Raw genomic sequence first — 18,333 nt, 5'->3', positions numbered from 1 at the left:
AGAGTCTCACTGTACCGCCCTCTGGTAGAGTGCTGTGGCGTCACATGGCTCACAGCAACCTCCAACTCTTGGGCTTACGCGATTCTCTTGCCTCAGCCTCCCGAGCAGCTGGGACTACAGGCGTCCGCCACAACGCCCGGCTATTTTTTTTGTTAGTTTGGCTTGGGCTGGGTTTGAACCCGCCACCCTCGGCATATGGGGCTGGCGCCCTACTCACTGAGCCACAGGCGCTACCCCTTATGACTGCTCTTAACTTTGGAAGGCAAGATCTTCTGAAATGAAACACTAAGGGAGAAAAGTGGACAGTTGATCTCAAATTTCTTTATCTTTTTTGAGACAGTCTCAAGCTGTCGCCCTGGGTAGAGTGCTGTGGTGTCACAGCAACCTCAAACTCTTGGGCTTAAGCAATTCTCTTGCCTCAGCCTCCCAAGTAGCTGGGACTACAGGCGCCTGCCACAACACCTGGCTATTATTATTTTTTTTTTTTTTTTGCAGTTTTTGGCCGGGGCTGGGTTTGAACCCGCCACCTCCAGCATATGGGGCCAGCGCCCCACTCCATTAGCCACAGGCACCACCTGATCCCAAATTTCTATGCAAGAAAAGCAACATGAAGAGCTGCATCCCCCAGAGAATTACTCCCACTCTTTGTGTGAGGGAAGAGAGACAAAGACATGCTCACACCTGCAGACACAGGAAGGACAGATGAGTACTGAGGTGGGAACCAACTTGGTGGTGGTGGGGAGCGGGAAAGGTTGCATTTGGGGGCAAACTAGGGCCCCTGAGAATGTGAGAAGCCCATCAAATTGACCTTGTGTGCTTGGAGAGAAGCCCCCCACTGAAAACTATCTGGCCTTGGCTTGTGAAACAAGCAAATTTATTTACTCAAAATGTCTTTAAAGTTTAGAAATATCCAACATCCTATGGCAACTGAAAACTCCAAATGAATTGTAATCTCAAACCTTGCTGAATTTAGAGAACTCATGGGTGTAAGCCAAGGCTTAGTGGAGGTGCAGCCCACACACGCAGGCCCAAGATCCAGCCCCAGCTCCTGACAGGCCAGGCAGGAGACACAGACTCCAAGTCCCCCTGCCTGGGAGTCAGTGCAGATTAGACAAGAATCCAGCACTGCCATGTGCCATCAGCTATCCACAGCTGTCTTCCCAATTGGGGCCTTGCTCCTCCTGAGGCCCTGTCATTCAAGGATCCATAGGTGAATCAAGCCGGCCAGGCCCTCGAAAGCCTCACCCAAGAAAGGTGAACCAAGGTAGCAGCTGCCTGCCTTGGGGGGAGTCCAGAGGAGCAGTGGCAAAGTTTGGGGGGATCAGACTTCCACAGGGCAGAGGCATGAGTCCTCAAGATGATGGTGGTCACTGTTTCTTCATCTCCAGGGTCTGGACAGGAAAGAAGTTACCACAGGGGCTGGGCAGCCCCATACCAACTTCACTGAGAGTGGAAAACACCCAATAGGCCTAGAGTGGAGAACACACAGGTCACAGTGCAGGAAGGTGGGAAGCTCACTGTGCCTGGCAGCCACACGGGCTTGGACAGTGGCCCAGACCTAAAAGGATGCTGCGACAGCAAGGCCACAAGAGGAACCAGAGCTTTAGTGTTGGGTCTAGTCTGTACTCCTCCCCTGGGGTGCAGGTGCCATGGGCCACCTGCCAGGATAGCACATTCGGGTATGGATGCGAGTGGCAGAAATCCGGAGGGCCACTCAGGGTTGGGTGGGCCTGAAAGTGTGAGGTTTCCAAATCCTCCTCTAGAAAGTGCCACCTCTTGCTGCTGTGCGGGTAAATGATAGATGGGAGGCTGAGGAAGTCAGGGAGGTCATGAGCATCTTGTTTCCCAGGCACAGAAGCTGTGAGAGCTGCAGCGTGCAGGCTGAATGGGGTCTGGAAGTATTGTGAGAGGTACAGGCTGGACGGGGTCTGTAAGTGTTGTGGGAGTGCCTAGAGGCCCAAGGTACTAGGCCAGTGGTTCTCAACCTTCCTAATGCTGTGACCCTCTAATATAGTTCCTCATGTTGTGGTGACCCCCAACCATAAAATTATTTTTGTTGCTACTTCATAATTGTAATTTTGCTACTGTTATGAATCATAATATAAATATCTGATATGCAGGATGTATTTAGGCGACCCCTGTGAAAGGGTTATTAGACCCCCAAAGAGGTCACAACCCACAGGTTGAGAAACGCTGCACTAGGCACTTAGGAGTCAGAACCCCAGCAGGGCCAAGGCTGGTGGCTAGGCAATGAGTGTGGCTCAATCCTAGGAAGGAGCAACCACCTTCTGAACATGGACAGGGGTTGATGAAAGAAAGCACTATCTCTGATTCTTGCCCTCCTGCTGTCTCACCTGGCCAGGCAGCAACTACTGGACTAGCCGGTAGGTGATGTACCTGCCCGCTGTCTCACTGGGCCGGATGATCTTCACCACCTGGGAAGCAAGAGAGAGTTGAGGGGGCTGACAGGGCTAGGAATAGCAGGTAGGTGGGCCAGGAGACCTGTTCCTGAAGGACCTGGGGACTACACTCTTCTTTGTTCCCCAGTGGCCCTGGCTTTAAGAGAAGTATTAGGAGTGTGCTCCTGAATGCCTCTGAGGTAACCAGCTCAGAGCAGCCAGGGGGTCCCCTCTCCTGGAAAAGACTCTCACCTGTCCACGCTTTATCCCAAAGTAGCGCGCTACGGGGTCTCCCGCCTGGATTCTGGGCAGCTGGTTCTCACGGAGTTTGCTGGGAAGCATGGTCAAGGAAAATGCCAGGTTGGGCTGTTTGGGGTATGTGTGTGGAGTATGGGATGCGATAAGCCCAGGGGGACACAGGGGAAGCCAGTGCACCAGGAAGGATACTATCGTGCTAGTAGCTCTGTTACCTCTTCCTTTGTCATGACGACATGCTCTGGGACCAGCTGCAAAGAAAGGAACCTGTCAGCTGTCACCAGGAATAAAACAGATCCTACTGGGTCCCTTGGGTGGTCATCACAACCTCCCAAGACAGAGGGGAAATTGGGGGAGGGCACAGGATGGGCAAAGGACAAACCACAACTGGGCGTTTGTAAATTTCCTAGGCCAAACCTCACCCCCATTCTGGCTGTACACAAGGATGGGAGGCTGGAACCCGCAGTGAGAAGCCCCTAGTGCTTCTGATATAGATGCCTGGGGCCCAACCAGGGACATAGTCACCTTGATTTGGGTTCTTTCTATCACATTAGCTGTACTAGGACCCTCCATACCCCACTACCTCCTGACTCTGCAGGCTGGGTTGGGCCTGGGAACCTGCATTTCTAGCAAGGTTCCATGTACCACTGCTACAGGACCAGGGCCAACCTTGAGAGCCCTGTTCTTCCAGCCCCTGTACTCATCTCTGGTATCTTCCTGCCCATTCCCAGATCCTGCATCTCCTCAGCCCCAAATACGTTGGGGGCTGAGGGCAAGGGCCATGTTTGCAGCCTCCATCCCCCCAGACACACCTCATGCTCCGTGATGTTGATGAGCAGCTCCTGCTGCAGAAACTGTTCCAGAATGTACTTGGGAGCCATGTCAACCAGCGACTGGAAGAGATAAGACCCTCACACACAACCAGGCAGGGGCAGCACCCCTTCCTGAGCTAGTGTTCTCAAGACAACCCCCATTCCATTTCCTCTTGGAAGCTAAGCAGGGTTTACTCTTGTGCCTCAATAGAATATCCCACATCACAGATGAGAAAATCCCACACCGGCTCGGTGCCCGTAGCTCAGTGAGTAGGGTGCCAGCCACATACACCAAGGCTGATGGGTTCAAACCTGGCCGGGACCAGCTAAACAGCAATGACAACTGCAACAAAAAAAAATAGCAGGGCTTGGGCGGCGCCTGTGGCTCAAGGAGTAGGGCGCCGGTCCCACATGCCGGAGGTGGCGGGTTCAAACCCAGCCCTGGCCAAAAAAAACACACACACACACACACACACACACACACACACACACACACACACACACACACACACACACACACACACACACACACACACACACACACACACACACACACACACACACACACACACACACACACACACACACACACACACACACACACACACACACACACACACACACACACACACACACACACACACACACACACACACACACTTACTTCTAAAAAAAAAAATAGCAGGGCTGGCTCAGCGCCTGTGGCTCAAGCAGCTAAGGCACCAGCACGCGCGCGCACACACACACACACACACACACACACACTTCTAAAAAAAAAAATAGCAGGGCTGGCTCAGCGCCTGTGGCTCAAGCAGCTAAGGCACCAGCCACATACACCTGAGCTGGCGGGTTCGAATCCAGCCTGGGCCCTCCAAACAACAATGACAGTTGCAACCAAAAAATAGCCGGGTGTTGTGGCGGGTGCCTGTAGTCCCAGGTACTTGGGAGGCAGAGGCAGGAGAATCACTTGAGCCCAGGAGTTGGAGGTTGCTGTGAACTGTGATGCCACAGCACTCTACCCAGGGCGACAGCTTAAGGCTCTGTCTAAAAACAGAGAATCACTTAAGCCCAAGAGTTGGAGGTTGCTGTGAGCCACGATACCACTGTGTCTATTGAGGGCAACATAGTGAGACTCTGTCAAAAAAAAAAAAAAATCCCATCCCTGTGTGTTCCTCCATGTTGAAGAGTCCCCCAGTCCCCTGGGCCAGGCCTCAAGTCTCCACAGCCTTGGAATGGCAGCTGGGACTTGGGTTCCTTTGCATCTGTCAGACTGCTCATGTTAGTTATCTTCGCAACTCACATGGTGTCCTGGGTGGGCCAAGGACAAAAGTGCTGGGCTGTCCACCAACCATAACATACCCTTCAGCTCAGTTCTATCCAACAGATAGACATGGGTAGGCCACCTGTAGACCCTGTGTCTTGACTTTTCTCCCTACTGAGCAAAAGGGGAGGGGCCTGCTAGGCACCTCCACTGGGTAATGCCTCATCCCTGTCCAGGCAGGATATCACTCAGAGGCCAGCAGGATAAAGACCCTCTGAGACCCCAAAGCAGCATCAGGATGTAGGGCCTACATACATCCCCAGGAGTAGAAGGGTATACAGCTTACTGTTTACTCCCTTCCAGACAGCCAGAGGAAAGGACAGTTACCACTGGGGTGAAAACTACCTGGCCTGGGACCATAGGAGGCAGCAGGCAGAAGGGGAAATGAGGCACACGGATAGAGATGGTCAGGGCTTATGGTAAACACCGGCCACTTTCTCCAGGAGACCTCAACCTGGGTCTCAGCATGAGGTGTATAAGCAGCCAGCTGGGCACTCCTTTGGGCCAGGAGGCTCTTGAGGAAGTGAAGCTAGATGAGGGGACACGGAGATGCACCTACCTGTTTGGCAGAGGGCGTCATGCCCTGCTGTACCACAATGAGGGCACGGGTGATATTCTCCTCCTGCATGCGCTGGCAGTATACCTTGATGGTCTTAATCCCGACCTTGGGCTCCTCTGAGGACAGAATGTGTGTTGGCCTGACTGCCTGGGGCCCTGCCTGCTGTCCCCATGACATCTGAGTTCTAGCTCCACTTAAGCAGGGCCTCAGTTTCCACACTGTATAGAATCAGCCTGAGTGTAGGGTCCCAGGGCAGGAAGCTGAGACCCCACAGTCCACTCACAGGCCAGGAAGTGAAGCAGAGAGCTACAACACTGAGCAGATTTCTGATCCTAGGCAGGTTCTGGGAAGGTGAGTGATTAGGCAGCAGAGTCTACAATGAAATTAGGCTGATGGAGATGGCCCCGTCTACTGGGTTGTACAGGGGAACAGCGGGACACAGACATCTGAGAGCACAAGGGTGCCAGGGCCCAGTGAGAAAGCCCCTATGATACTCCTGGCTGGAAAAAGTAGTTAAGGAAGGGAGGAGACCAAGGAGAGGGAAACTGGAAAAGATCCTAACCATAACAGGGATCAGAAATCAATAGAATTATCCACAGCAAAGAGGGGGAATGGAGCTTTCCTTCTAGGCTGGTGTAGACATTGGGCTAAGCAGTACCAGTGGGCACCTGAACAGGTTGCTCAGATGACTTCACCAGAACTGTAACCCCTTAGGGACATACAGCTGCTGCAGACCAGCAGGGGAGAGCCCTCACCTGGAAAAAAGACAAACATCTGGTCGGTGGGATCATCATTGTGGGCCACCAGCACGGTGAGATCTGTGCGCCGTGGCCGCCCCTCACTGGGCTTATCCCCAAACTGGGCTTTAAACTCTTCCAGTGTCTGGTCCAGCTCATCCTGGGTCACCAGGTAGCCACGGTCATGACATAGCTGCAGATAGAAAGTGCCAGCTGACCCGTGGGCAGAGGGGAGGGTAGCAAGAGCTCATGCCTGAGTTCTAACCCTGCAGCTCAGATATGGCTCCCATCTGAGAGCACAGCAGCAGCAGCAAACTGAGTACTTCCTGCACGCCACATGACTATACTATGACACTCTCCGGTCATACAGAGAGTCTACAGCCACCCCACAGAATGGGACCAGTGTGATCCCAAGAGGCTTGCTGAGGTGTGCAGTTTGACCAAGACCATCTAGCCTGCAGGAATCTGGCCAAGACTAAACCGGGCAGACACACCCTACCCTCTCGACCTCTTTGTAAAGCTACTCTAAAGACAGGCTCACAGCGTTCGGACACTCCACGAAGTGAGATCAGGCTGTAGGGGGCTTCAATAAAGGGGCAGGGTGAAGAGACAGGGTTATCAGGGAAACTAACACTAACCTTCTCTTTCTCCACTGGGTCCTTTTCTAGCCCACCCAAATGCCTCTGCGCCAAAGTCTGAGGCATTTGTTCTCATTTGTGGAGTTTCCAAATTAGGCTGGCCCTCGCAGCTGCTTCCATCTCAAGCCCCGGCTCGGAAGCTGCCTCCCACCCAGACATAGCGCGCTCCCCTACCCTGCATGACCTCAGGGGGAGGTTCCGGATGAAAGAACAAAACGAGGCTCACACCTGTAATCCTAGCACTCTGGAAGGCTGAGGTGGGCGGATGGCCTGAGCTCACAGGTTAAGACCAGTCTGAGACAGAGTAAGACCTGGTCTTTAAAAATAGCCGGGGCTCGGTGCCTGTGGCTCAGTGGCTAGGGCTCCAGCCACCTACACCGGGACTGGCGGGTTTGAACCCGACCCGGGCCTACTAAACAACAATGACAACTACAACAAAAAAAAATAGACAAGCGTTGTGGAGGGCGCCTGTAGTCCCAGCTACTTGGGAGGCTGAGGCAAGAGAATCGCTTAAGCCCAAAAGTTTGAGGTTGCTGTGAGCCATGATGCCATAGCACTCTACCAAGGGTGACAAGTGAGCCTCTGTCTCAAAAAAAAAAAAAAAAAAGGAAAGAAAGGAAGAAAGAAAAAGAAAGGAAAGAGAGAGAGAGAGAAAGAAAGAACAAATCGCGCAGATACGTGACAAAGCTGAGTAGAACCTGCAGGTGCGCTCCTGACCCCCACTTTCCTTCACTGGCATCTACACACACATGCTGCGCCAGGGCCAGGGCCAGGCTCAGGCCCACACCTGACCCTCGAGGCAAGACCGCTTGGAATCCCAATCCCTTCCTGATGCCGGCTAGGGCAGGCATGGGTGGGAACGGCAAGCCCTGGGCAGACCTGGCTGTTCACCCAACTAGCCGCTCGGGAAGACCCCATCCTCGGGCCTTTACCGCCGTTCGCTCCCTCATGCCGCATTCGCTACGCAGAGGCTCCTCACGCGCAGCCCACCTGCATGATGGTTTTACGGATCTTCCAGAGCCGGTAAGTCTCCTCCTCGTCGTCCATGGCTGCCGCTGCCGCTTCTACCCACTGCGCATGCGGCACTCAGGACTGCGCGGACTACGTCTGCGCCGAAGCCCGCTCAGTCTGCCGTCCTTTATCCGCAATCCCCGCGTAGGGCTGTCGTCGGTGAATGCCTGAACGCAGGGACTTCTGGAACCGGCAGCGCTAAGGGCAGCCCACGCCTTCAGAGAGGGCTCCAGGTGGCGAAGGGTAGTTTAGAATTCTCGGGGTAGACTCCGCCTGTAGCATAGTGGTTACGGCGCCAGCCACCTGCACCGGGGCTGGAGGGTTACGAGCCCGGCCCGGGCCAGCTAACCAACAATGACAACTGCAACAAAAAAATAGCCGGGCGTTGTGGAGGGCCCCTGTAGTCCCAGCTACTTGGGAAGCTGAGGCAAGAGGCTCGCCTTAGCCCAATAGTTTGAGGTTGCTATGAGCTGTGACGCCAAGCCACTCTACCGAGGGCGAAATAGTGAGACTCTGTTCCCCCCGTCTCCCCAAAAAAATTCCTGCGGGGCGGTGCCTGTGGCTCAAAGGAGTAGGGTGGGTTCAAATCTGCTGGGCCAAAACAAACAAACAAAAAAAATGCAAAAAAAAAAAATAATAATAATAATTCCTGGGGCAAAGGCGAGGTGTGAGAGGGGAAAGTGAGACAGGAGCTGTGGCTCAGGCCTGTAATCCTATCACTTTGGGAAGCTGAGGCGGGTGGATCGCTTGAGTTCAGGAGTTCGAGACCAGCCTGAGCAAGAGTGAGACACACACCCCCCAGCCCTTCACCCCCGTCTCTACTAAAAATAGGAGAAATTGAGAGGCGCCTGTGGCTCAGTGGGTAGGGCGCCAGCCCCATATACCGAGGGTGGCCGGTTTGAACCTGGCCCCGGCCAAACTGCAACAAAACATAGCCGGGCGTTGTGGCGGGCACCTGTAAGTCCCAGCTACTGGGGAGGCTGAGGCAAGATAATCGCTTAAGCCCAAGAGCTGGAGGTTGCTGTGAGCTGTGACGCCACAGCACTCTACCTAGGGCGACAAAGTGAGACTCTGTCTCTAAGAAAAAAAAAAAAGAAAGAAAGAAAAAAAATAGGAAAAATTATTTGGGCATTGTGACGGGTGTCTGTAGTCCAAACTACTTGGAAGGCTGAAGCAAGAGGATCGCTTAAGCCCAAGAGATTGAGGTTGCTGTGAGCTGTAACGTGAAGGCACTCTGTCCCTCTATCTGGGATGACAGAGTGAAACAATTTCTCAAAAAAGAAAGTGGGAAGGCCGCGCCTGTGGCTCAAAGGAGTAGGGTGCCAGCCCCATATACTGGAGGTGGTAGGTTGAAACCCAGCCCTGGCCAAAAAATGCAAAAATAAATAAATAAATAAAGTGGGGAAACTGAGGTCCAGACAGGGTCCTGGTACTGCTCGGCTCCTTGGGGCGCTTAAAGAGCCTAGTAGGCATGTTATAAACATTTGTGCATCACATTGTAGGGGGTTATTTTGGCTCCAGGCCTCATCCAGGTTAATATCCCCAAGCCTCAGTTCCCCCTTCTGTGTGATAAAGATAATAAACTGTCCCTACTTTAGAGAATTAACTGAAGAAATGGAGGAGATCCAGGTATGGTGTACCTCCAGGTGACTCTTTATCTCCTCCTATAGTCCCATCCCAGTTTGTCCAGGAAGCTCCCCTACCTCACCCAGGTGGCATCTTTGCTGTGCTCTGCACCTGTTCGCAGTCCACAGAGGAGGTGGCCCAGCCCAGTGGTCCCCGGACCCAGTGCCTGCTGCCTTACAGGGGATCCATAACTTCTTATTAAGTGACACATTCATCCAACTAATTAAACACTGAGCAGCCCACGGGGACAATGAACAGAGGGACAGCTAACAGAACAGTCCAGGCACCCCTGACATTCCAGGGAGAGAGAGCATTTTAAAAACTATGAATATACTGGGTGGCGCCTATGGCTCAGAGGAGTAGGGAGCCGGCCCCATATACCCGAGGTGACGGGTTCAAACCCAGCCCCAGCCCCCCTAAAAAAACTGCAAAAAATCCCCCCCAAAATGTGAATATAATAAATGACATCCGAGCACTTTGGGACACTGTGACAGAAGGATCACTTGAGCCCAGAAATCTTGAGATGAGCCTGAGCAACATAGCAGCAAGATCCCATCTCTATAAAACACATAAAAATTGGGCGGCGCCTGTGGCTCAGTCGGTAGGGCGCCAGCCCCATATACCGAGGGTGACGGGTTCAAACCCGGCCCCGGCCAAACTGCAACCAAAAAATAGCCGGGCGTTGTGGCGGGCGCCTGTAGTCCCAGCTACTCGGGAGGCTGAGGCAAGAGAATCGCTGAAGCCCAGGAGTTGGAGGTTGCTGTGAGCTGTGTAAGGCCACGGCACTCTACAGAGGGCCATAAAGTGAGACTCTGTCTCTACAAAAAAAAAAATTAACTGGTTGTGGTAGTGTGCACCTACAGTCCTACCTTCTTGGGATGCTGAGGGTGGAGAATTGCTTGAGCCCAAGAGTTGTGTAACTGCCTCCATAAGCAAGAAAACATTATTTATTTATTTAGTAGTACTCTTACATTTCAAGTTCCAGGTCAGTAGCAATTGCTGACTAGAACTTTGTGGGTATTTTTGTTTGTTTTATATTTATTTATTTATTTTATTTATTTATTTATTTTTTTGTAGAGACAGAGTCTCACTGTACCGCCCTCAGGTAGAGTGCCGTGGCGTCACACGGCTCACAGCAACCTCCAACTCCTGGGCTTACGCGATTCTCTTGCCTCAGCCTCCCGAGCAGCTGGGACTACAGGCGCCCCCACAACGCCCGGCTATTTTTTGGTTGCAGTTTGGCCGGGGCTGGGTTTGAACCCGCCACCCTCAGCATATGGGGCCGGCGCCCTACTCACTGAGCCACAGGCGCCGCCCTGTTTTATATTTATTTTTTTTTAATTTCAGATTAACATGAGAGTACAAATCTTTAGGTTATATAATTTACACGTGAAATGTTAAAGGCAAAGTTGTAGCTGTGTCTTCCACCCAGGGAATGTGCCATATATCCATGCAGTATACCCGTTGGATGGGAAGCTACTCAACCCCCTCCTCCTCTCCCATTCAGAATTTAATTGAGATTTTTCTTTCTTGTTGGTCTGAGGTTGTTAGTTTCAAACTGGAATTGAGTATAAGAGATGCTTGTTTTTCCAATCTTGCCATACTTTACTTAAGAGAAAGTTCTCCAAATTCATCCATGTTGCTACAAAGGATAGGGCAGCGCCTGTGGCTCAGTGAGTAGAGCACTAGCCCCATATACTGAGGGTGGCGGATTTGAACCCCGCCCTGCCAAACTGCAATAAAAAAAAAAAAAAAGTCAGGCGTTTTGGTGGCTACCTATAAGTCCTAGGTACTCAGGAGGCTGAGGCAAGAGAATCTCCTAAGCCCAAGAGCTGGAGGTTGCTGTGAGCTATGATGCCATGACACTCTACCAAGGGTGACAGAGTGAAACTCTGTCTCAAAAAAACAAAACAAAAGAAAAAACCAAAGGACGCAAAAATCTCTTTTTTTTAGGGATGAATAGTATTCCAGGGGATACACATACCAAAGTTTTTTTTGTTGTTGTTGCAGTTTTTGGCCAGGGCCGGGTTGGAACCCACCACCTCTGTATATGGGTATATGGGTATATGCCCATACCACAGTTTATTATTCCATTCATGTGTTGATGGGCACCTGGGTTGTTTCCATGTCCTTGCAGTTGTGAACCGAGCTGCTGTGAACATTTGAGTACTTATGTCCTTATGGTAAAAATTTTCTTTTTCATTTCAGTAAATGCCTAGTAGTGGAATTGCAGCACAAATTGTAAGTCTACTTTTAGTTCTTTGAGGAATCTCCATACTTCTTTCCATAGAGGCTATCCTAGTTTGCATTCCCACCAACAAAATATAGATGTTTCCTTCTCTCTCACCCACACCAGCATCTGTTGCTTTGGGATCTTGTGATGTAAGCCATTCTCAATGGGTTAGGTGATATCTCAAAGTGGTTTTGATTTGCATTTCTCTGAAAATTAGGGATGAGCATTTTTTTCGTGTGTTTTTGGCCATTCTTCTCTCTCCTGAGAAAAGTTTCTATTCATGTCTCTTGTCCTGTTTTTATTTTTTTATTTTTTATTTTTTTATTTTTTTTGTTTTTTGGCCGGGGCTAGGTTTGAACCCGCCACCTCCGGCATATGGGACCGGCACCCTACTGCTTGAGCCACAGGCGCCGCCCATATATTTTTTTATTTTTTATATTTATTATTGTTTTTTTTGGCCGGGGCTGCGTTGGAACCCACCACCTCCAGCATATGGGGATGATGCTCTACTCTTTTAAGCCACAGGTGCCACCTTGTCCTATTTTTAATGGGGTTGTTTGGGGCAGCATCTTAAGGGAGAGCCCACAGGGTTGTAGATTTAAGGCCGGGGAAGTATGAGAGAGAGGGAGGCAATGAGAAGGGGTAGAGCGAACAAAGATTTCCCCATGAGAAGTGGGAAGATGGGGGGGTGCCAGGGGCAGATCAGGAGTGGGCTCTTAGAGATGGTAAGTGAGGGGCTCCTGGAGAATCCCAAGGGTGTACATAGAGGTGGCGCTGGGATAGGATTTTGGAATTGAAGGCAAGATCGTGGAGACTGATGTGTGTGTAGGCCTCATCAGCACATGATAGAGATTAAAGCCACAGGTCTACATGAGGTCCCTGAGCAGAGCAGAGTCTGGGGCCTGAGCCCAGGCTCATTGATGTTCCAAGGGGGAAAGAAGGCTCAGCACAGACTCTAGAGTAGCTCCAGTCAGCAACATCAGGCACTTGACTCAATCTCTCTGTGCCTCCTCTCCCCTCATTTTATAGGGTAGCTGACTCTTCACTGCAGTGTCCTCAGAAGGGCACCAGTGCTAGCCAGTTGCATGCTTGGTTAACCAGCCCCAAACTTCACAGTGGTTCTTTCCCAGTGCTTGGCAGAGAGGGAAGAACGAAGGAAAATGAAAAGACAAACACAGATTTAAAGTTGTTTTTTTTAAATTCTTTTTGTAGAGACAGAGTCTCACTTTATGGCCCTCAGTAGAGTGCCGTGGCCTCACACAGCTCACAGCAACCTCCAACTCCTGGGCCTAAGCGATTCTCCTGCCTCAGCCTCCAGAGTAGCTGGGACTACAGGCCCCCGCCACAACGCCCGGCTATTTTTTGTTGCAGTTTGGCCGGGGCTGGGTTTGAACCCACCACCCTCGGTATTTGGGGCTGGCGCCCTACTGACTGAGCCACAGGCGCTGCCCCACAGATTTAAAGTTTTAAGAGCAGCATGGGCTGCCAGGCATGGTGGCTCATGCCTATAATCTCAGCATTTGGGAGGCTGAGGTGGATAGATTGCCTGAGCTCATGGGTTCGAGACAGCCTAAGCCAAAGTGAGAGCCCTGGGCATTGTGGCAGGCGTCTGTAGTCCCAGCTACTTGGGAGGCTTAGGCAAGAGGATCACTTGAACCCAAGAGTTTGAGGTTGCTGTGAGCTAAGATGCCATAGCACTCTACCGAGGGTGACAAAATGAAACTTTGTCTCAAAAAGAAGAACAGCATGGGCTGAGGGATCTTTGCTCCTTATTGTGAGGATTCAGCAAAGACCCTAACTCTGGCTAGCTGTATATTTCATACATCCAATAGGGGGGAAGGCCAAACCCTTATGTCATAGTTCTTGCTGGACTTACATTTCCCAATTAAACTATGTTACTATGTTTTAAACTAGCTACTTAAATCAAACTGATTCACTTCTTACTTATCTCATTCTAAGTTATTTATGATTCTAACACAAACAAAGCATGGAACTGGCTCAGTGCACGTAGCTCAGTGGTTCAGGACCCAGCCACATATATCAAGGCAGGCAGGTTTGAACCTGGCCTGGGTATGCTAAACAACGGCAACTGCAACAAAAAATAGCCAGGTGTTGTGGTGGGTGCTTGTAGTCCCAGCTACTTGGGAGGTTGAGGCAAGAGAATTGCTTAAACCCAAGAGTTTGAGGTTGTTGTGAGCTGTGATGCCATGCCACTCTACCAAGGGCGACATAATGAGACTTTGTCTCCAAAAAAAAAAAAAAAATCATAGAACAGAGTGACTCAGTCCGAGGGTAGGACACCAGAAACAAACAGGCCCTATTCAGACCACACACACACAAATTCCTCAAGGAGTGATTAGACACCTGCAAATTTGTGGGGGCCAGCCTGGCCATGCCATACTGAGAAATGGGAAAAAAGAGGACACTCTTACCTTGGCAAGAGCTCTCTCTCAGGAAGACAAGGCGTTCTCGTTAATCTCCAGCCTGTCTGGCTCCTTATCTGTAACTGTTTCCAACTCCCAGCATCAACTCTCCTGGACAGGGCAGCTGTGCCACTTTCTGGGTCACGCTGTGGGAGAGATGGAATGGCTTTTTAACAATGCCTTTTTATTACTTTAAAGGGCCAGACCATGGCTGTGGTTCTTACAACCGATGGAGAAAACTCAGTATTGCAGTCATAATCTGAATAGTTCCATGCTCCTGTTGATCCACATCTCTCTAGTCTCTGATCTCTTCCGCCCATCCTCTGCAGTCATTTTCTTTCTTTCTTTCTTTCTTTCTTTTTTTTGAGACAGTCTCACTATTTCACCCATGGCAGAGTGCTGTGGTGTCACAGCTCACAGCAACTGCAAACTCTTGGGCTTAAGTGATTCTCTTGCCTCAGCCTCCCAAGTAGCTGGGACTATAGTCGCCTACCACTACGCCGACCTATTTTTTGTTGCAGTTGTCGTTGTTTTAGCAGGCCTGGGCCAGGTTCAAACCTGCCAGCCTTGGTGTATGTGGCTGACGCTTTAATCACTGTGCTACCTGCAGTCATTTTCTTCAATTCAATTCCTAAACTACTTGTAATAAACAATTAAAAGTTAGTTTTAAGCTCATCAAATTATTTCTAGCAATGCAAGCACATCAAGACATGACGCTTAAGTATCCACTTTTCTACCTGTATTGCATAACTGTTCCTTATATAGAAGGGGAGGGAGTTGCCAGGAGTCCTGGAAACCAGGTGAAGAAGGTGTCTGGAGGCCCAGGAGGGAGCAAACATCAAATGCCACCAAACTGCTCAGCTGGCCTCAGGATTGAGCAGGGGATTAGCCAAGCAGAAATTGGTTGTGAACAAGAAGAGATAAGATTCAGGTAAGGGGGGCGGCACCTGTGGCTCAGTGAGTGGGGTGCCGACCCCATATACCGAGGGTAGTGGGTTCGAACCCAGCCCCGGCCAAACTGCCACAAAAAATAGCTGGGTGTTGTGGTGGGCACCTGTGGTCCCAGCTACTGGGGAGGCTGAGGCAAGAGAATCACCTAAGCCCAGGAGCTGGAGGTTGCTGTGAGCTGTGATGGCACAGTACTCTACTGAGGGCAATAAAGTGAGACTCTGTCTCTACAAAAAAAAAAAAAAAAGATTCAGGTAAGGGGATACAAGCCTGGCAGGAGAGGAATTGGATCAGTGGCCCAGGAGCAAAGGGGGGCAGAGGCTCATGCTGGAGAGGGGCAGGGTTCAGGAGTGGACTTTACGATAGAAGAAAGTGTGTCTGGATTGATGCAGTTATGACCCAGGAGATCTGGAAAATCTGAGGGTGGGAGCAGATTGAGAGACCTGGGCCCTAGCCACAGGAGGCCTGCTGGTGACCCTGAGGCCTCTGGGTTCCCTTCCTCGCTGTCAGCCCCCAGCACCAGGACTGGGGACCAGCATCCTGCTCCTCCATACCCATGTGCTGTGCAAGCCGGCAGAGCCTGAGGCCCAGAAGCCTGGCCACAGACCACATCTAGCTACAGAAAACAGTCTCATAGATCCTCGAACAGTTATACATAGAGTGACTATACAACCCAGAAATTGTACTCCTGGGTATACATCCAAGATAAATGAAAACATACGCCCACACAAAAACTTATATATTACAGGGCGGCGCCTGTGGTTCACTGAGTAGGGTGCCAGCCCCATATCCGAGGGTGGCAGGTTCAAACTCAGCCTAACTGCAACAAAAAAATAGGCGGGCACTGTGGCAGGTGCCTATAGTCCCAACTACTCAGGATGCTGAGGCAAGAGAATCACGTAAGCCCAAGAGCTGGAGGTTTCTGTGAGCTATGATGCCACAGCACTCTACCTAGGGTGACAAAATGAGACTCTGTCTCTAAAAAAAAAAAAAACATATATTACAAACCCAAAATGTGAAAACATGAATGTCCATCTAGTCCATCCACACACTGTAATATCACTCATCCATGAACAAGAAGGAGGCTCTGACACAGGCTATAAGGTGGATGGACCTTGAGAACATTGTCTCAGTGAGAGAAGCCAGACACAGAAGGACACACAGTGTGTGATTTCATTTATATGAATTTCCAGAACAGGCAGATCCATAGAGATGGAATGTGGATTCATTGTTGTCAGGGGCTGAGGGAGGGGATGAGCAGTCACTGCTGATAGGAACAGAGCTTTCTTTTAGGGTGATGAGAATGTTTTGGAGTTAGATAGTGGTGATGGTGCACACCATTGTGAATATACTAAAAACACTAAATTGTACTAAATGATTTAAATGGTGAATTTTATGTGTATTTTATCTCACTTTCAAAAACTCTTTTAGAAATAAGAAATAGGGCCGCGCCCATAGCTTAGTGGGTAGGGGGCTGGCCACATACACCGAGGCTGGCAGGTTTGAACCCGGCCCAGGCCAATTAAAACAATGATAGGGGGTGCCTGTGGCTCAACAGAGTAGGGCGCCAGCTCCATATGCCGGAGGTGGCGGGTTCAAACCCAGCCCTGGCCAAAACTGCAAAAAAAAAACACACCAAAAAACAATAATGACAACTGCAACAACAAAAAAGCCAGGCCTTGTAGCAGGCGCCTGTAGTCCCAGCTACTTGGGAAGCTGAGGGAAGAGAATTGCTTAAGCCCAAGAGTTTAAGGTTGCTGTGAGCTGTGACATTACAGCACTCTATTGAGGGTGAAAGCTTGAGACTCTGTCTAAAAAAAAAGAAAGAAAAAGAAATAAGAAATAAAACCACAAGATAAGCCCCATTAGCTAGGCGTGGTGGCTCACTCCTGTAATCCCAGCATTCTGGGAGGCTGAGGCAGGATAGCCTGAGCTCACAAGCTGGAGACCATCTTGATCTAGAGTCAGACCCTTTCTCTAAAAAAAAGTAGTCGGGCATTGTGACAGGCACCTGTAGTTTCAGCTACTGTTGAGGCAAGAGAATTGCTTGAGCCCAAGAGTTTGAGGTTTCTATGAGCTATAACGCCTGACACCATGGTACTCTACTAAGGGTAACAAAGTGAGGAGAGAGAGAGGGAGAGAGAAAGAGACAAAGAGACAAAGAAAGAAAGGAAAGGAAGGAAGGGAGGGAGGGAGGGAGGGAGGGAAGGACAGGCCCTATTGCAGTCCTCCCCAGAGCTGGTGGCTGCTCTGAAGAGACACGGACTGCTTTGCCAGGGGACACACAGGCAATTCCGCCACTACAGGAAAGCCTGGCTGAAGTCTCGAGAGTCCCACCAGCCCGAGACTCTGCTTCCCCAGTTGTAGAACAGGGTCACTCTGAAAAGTGTTGTGACACCCCAGGCACAAATCCCTACCAAAGCCTGGGTCCCCTTTCCCAGACAGCCACCAAGAGTTTAGGCTCCTGAAGCCCCCACTTTTGCCCTTATCACAATGGGCATGGGGTCAGGAAGTGGGTAAACCTTTTCCCTAAAGTGAGGTGTAGGCCCTGAGCTGTTTTACTGACAATGAAATAAATGTTTCAGTGCACATGTCTTTGACATTTTGGAAAACAACTGCAGTAAATTGGAAACAGCTGAGCCTTTTCTTTTTTTTTTTTTTTTTGAGACAGAGTCTCACTATGTCACCCTGGCCCTGGGTAGAGTGCTGTAGTGTCACAGCAACCTCAAACTCTTGGGCTTAAGCGATTCTCTTGCCTCAGCCTCCCAAGTAGCTGGAACTACAGGCACCTGCCACAACCCGCGGCTATTTTTTGTTATAGTTGTCATTGTTGTTTGGCAGGCCTGGGAACCCACCACCCTCAGTATATGTGGCTGGCACTGTAACCACTGCTCTACCGGCACCGAGCCAACTGAGCCTTTTCAAGAGTGTGGGACTAGAGGAACCAGTGTGGTCACTTCACCTGGCACTGCCAGGGTTGGAGGGGCTTCCTGAGAAGGGAGGTGACCGGGGAAACAATAGGGGCTGCCAGCCAAGAGGCTACTTAGAAGACTCAGCCTCAGATTCAGACATAAAAACCAGGGTTGTAGCAAAACTTTGCCCCCAGCATCCTGATTTCTGATTCTATCTGCAACGCCCTTGCTCTGCCTCTGGCGGGCCTGGGTGTGAGTCTGGGGGCTCACAGATGCCCGGGAAATGAACCTATCCCCAACAGTCCTGCCCCAGCCTGCCTCTGCTGAAACATCCACTGAAGGGTCAGCCAAAGCACCTGACAGCCTGGGGTCAATGTCTAGTCGTGGGTGGGCGGCTTGGCCAACTCCAGACTCAGCCTCCAGGAATTAGAGTGTGTTTCTGGCACCAAAAGCCTGAGC

General features: G+C 50.7%; 1 protein-coding gene across 4 annotated transcripts; it reads right to left on the bottom strand.

Annotated features, from left to right (window-relative positions):
* Positions 1-845: 845 nt before the first annotated feature.
* On the bottom strand, positions 846-7,992 carry POLR2E (RNA polymerase II, I and III subunit E). Of its 4 annotated transcripts, none has more exons than XM_053581578.1 (8): positions 7,712-7,991; positions 6,102-6,276; positions 5,347-5,462; positions 3,467-3,547; positions 2,847-2,905; positions 2,652-2,730; positions 2,355-2,435; positions 846-1,391 (listed from the first exon to the last, which is right to left on the bottom strand). In XM_053581578.1, exons 1-7 carry the CDS (start codon positions 7,766-7,768, stop codon positions 2,370-2,372), a joined length of 633 nt encoding a protein of 210 aa, XP_053437553.1. In that variant the 5' UTR covers positions 7,769-7,991; the 3' UTR covers positions 846-1,391; positions 2,355-2,369. The 4 variants fall into 4 exon arrangements, with proteins under 4 accessions (XP_053437553.1, XP_053437560.1, XP_053437551.1 ...); XM_053581576.1 differs by having other exon boundaries at positions 852-1,469; positions 7,712-7,897; XM_053581583.1 differs by lacking the exon at positions 846-1,391 and adding an exon at positions 1,464-1,569 and having other exon boundaries at positions 7,712-7,992.
* Positions 7,993-18,333: the final 10,341 nt, after the last annotated feature.

This window comes from Nycticebus coucang, chromosome 2 (assembly GCF_027406575.1).
Source record: "Nycticebus coucang isolate mNycCou1 chromosome 2, mNycCou1.pri, whole genome shotgun sequence".
Classification (NCBI taxonomy): Eukaryota; Metazoa; Chordata; class Mammalia; order Primates; family Lorisidae; genus Nycticebus; species Nycticebus coucang.
Note: the sequence above shows the minus strand (reverse complement) of the source record. Positions and strands in the feature narration are given on the sequence as shown.

What these genes read in the sequence shown, in the direction of transcription:
- POLR2E (XM_053581583.1), bottom strand. Translation starts at nt 7,768, where the DNA reads ATGGACGACGAGGAGGAGACTTACCGGCTCTGGAAGATCCGTAAAACC. An exon ending in TCAACATCACGGAGCATGAG is followed by an intron (nt 2,906 to 3,466) that starts GTGTGTCTGGGG and finishes CTTTCTTTGCAG; the next exon opens with CTGGTCCCAGAGCATGTCGT. An exon ending in TTGGGATAAAGCGTGGACAG is followed by an intron (nt 2,436 to 2,651) that starts GTGAGAGTCTTT and finishes CTTGCTTCCCAG; the next exon opens with GTGGTGAAGATCATCCGGCC.